We start from the raw sequence: 1,389 nt of genomic DNA, 5'->3' as shown, positions 1-1,389 counted from the left end.
GATGTGCAGGGGCGGGCGGCTCCGTGCACGCGCTGCCCTGGGCTGCAGGAGGGAGCCCGGCATGGGGATGGGCAGCCCAGCCCATCCTGCCTGGGCTGCTGAGCTCCAGAGGGGCAGGGGCTGCAGGGGGCTCCCTGGAAGGGGGTTGGGGAACCTGCGAGCTGGACTCGCCCGGCCAGGCTGGTCCTGGAGCTGTGGGGCTGAACCGAGGTACCCCAGTAACCACGGGAGGTGCTTGGAGTCACCCACGGGATGAAAAGTGTCAGAAAAGGGTCTTTGGAAAAGAGACCCATCAGAAAGGGGTCTCCCCCCCCAGCGTGGGGGTGCGAGCTGAGCAGCAGAGCTCAGGAGGGATTTGTTGGGCATGAGGCAGCCTGCAGCAGTGAAATGCCTTAGCGGTGACCCCGCTGCCCCTCCCAGAGCAGGTTTTTTTGGGGGCTAAACCCAACAGGCTGAAGCTCTGGTCTGCCGTGAGCCGCCGTCCCAGGCGCTGCGGTGGGATGCCCTAATGGAGACATTCCCCATCTCCCCCCCCCTCCTCTCCTCTCTCCGTAGCGCATGTCGGCGCAGGAGGCCATGCCAGTGATGAACGGAGCCTCAGGCCCAGACAGTGACGGGTACAACCACTGGTCTGAGATGAAGCCAGCACAGCCCAAATCTTTATCTCCTCCCCAGCCTCAGAAGCAGCTGAGTGACTCTTACTCCAATACACTCCCAGTTCGCAAAAACGTGCCACCGAAAAACAGCTACGCATCAGGTGAGGCTTAGTCCTCCCCGTTCTCCGCGCCGGGGGCTCCCGGGGTGCCGGGTGGCGCTTGCGGGGAGCGATCAGCAGGGACCGGTCACAGCCGTGGTGAGCAGCGACTGGCAGCATCGCTCCGGCATCAAGCGCCGCTCGTGCCTCTGGACCCGGGGTTCAGGAACAAGCAGAGCTGGGCTCTGCCGCAGCGCCGGCTGGGGGGGCTTCAGCCGGGTGGGCTGCTCAGCCCACGGACAGGATTATTTCCAGGAGGAAAAGCGTGGGGAATTTCGCGTAGGGAGGCTGTTCCCTTCGCCACGGCTGGTGGGCGATGCCAGGAGCAGTGGCCCGGTCCTGCTCACTTAGAGGGAATGTGCGAGTCGAACACCGAAGGTTTTATTGGTACCTGGGGTACCAATTTTATTTTTTACATGGGGTAAAAAACCTGAGGGACCAGCCCCTGCCTGAGCCTGGGTTTGGCCACGGGGTGACGGACTGGGGGGGCACTCACATACAGAATCACACAGAATCCCAGACTGGCAGGGGTTGGAAGGGACCTCAGGAGCTCACTCATTCCCACCCCCCTGCCCAAGCAGGCTCACCCAGAGCAGGGGGCACAGGACAGCGGCCAGGCGGGGGGTGGAATTTCT

At 63.3% G+C, this 1,389-nt stretch overlaps 1 protein-coding gene across 1 annotated transcript in view; it reads left to right on the top strand.

The window, feature by feature from the left end:
• BAIAP2 (BAR/IMD domain containing adaptor protein 2) overlaps positions 1-1,389 on the top strand; it is a 71,620-nt gene that overhangs the window by 61,882 nt on the left and 8,349 nt on the right. The window contains exon 8 of the mRNA XM_035899190.1: positions 556-757. Coding sequence (XP_035755083.1) covers positions 556-757 — 202 coding nt within the window. The remainder of the gene's footprint in view (positions 1-555; positions 758-1,389) is intronic.

The sequence above is a fragment of the Egretta garzetta genome, unplaced genomic scaffold (genome assembly GCF_000687185.1).
Source record: "Egretta garzetta isolate BGI_Z169 unplaced genomic scaffold, ASM68718v1 scaffold131, whole genome shotgun sequence".
NCBI classification, from domain to species: domain Eukaryota; kingdom Metazoa; phylum Chordata; class Aves; order Pelecaniformes; family Ardeidae; genus Egretta; species Egretta garzetta.
This window is presented reverse-complemented; position numbering and strand designations above follow the sequence as displayed.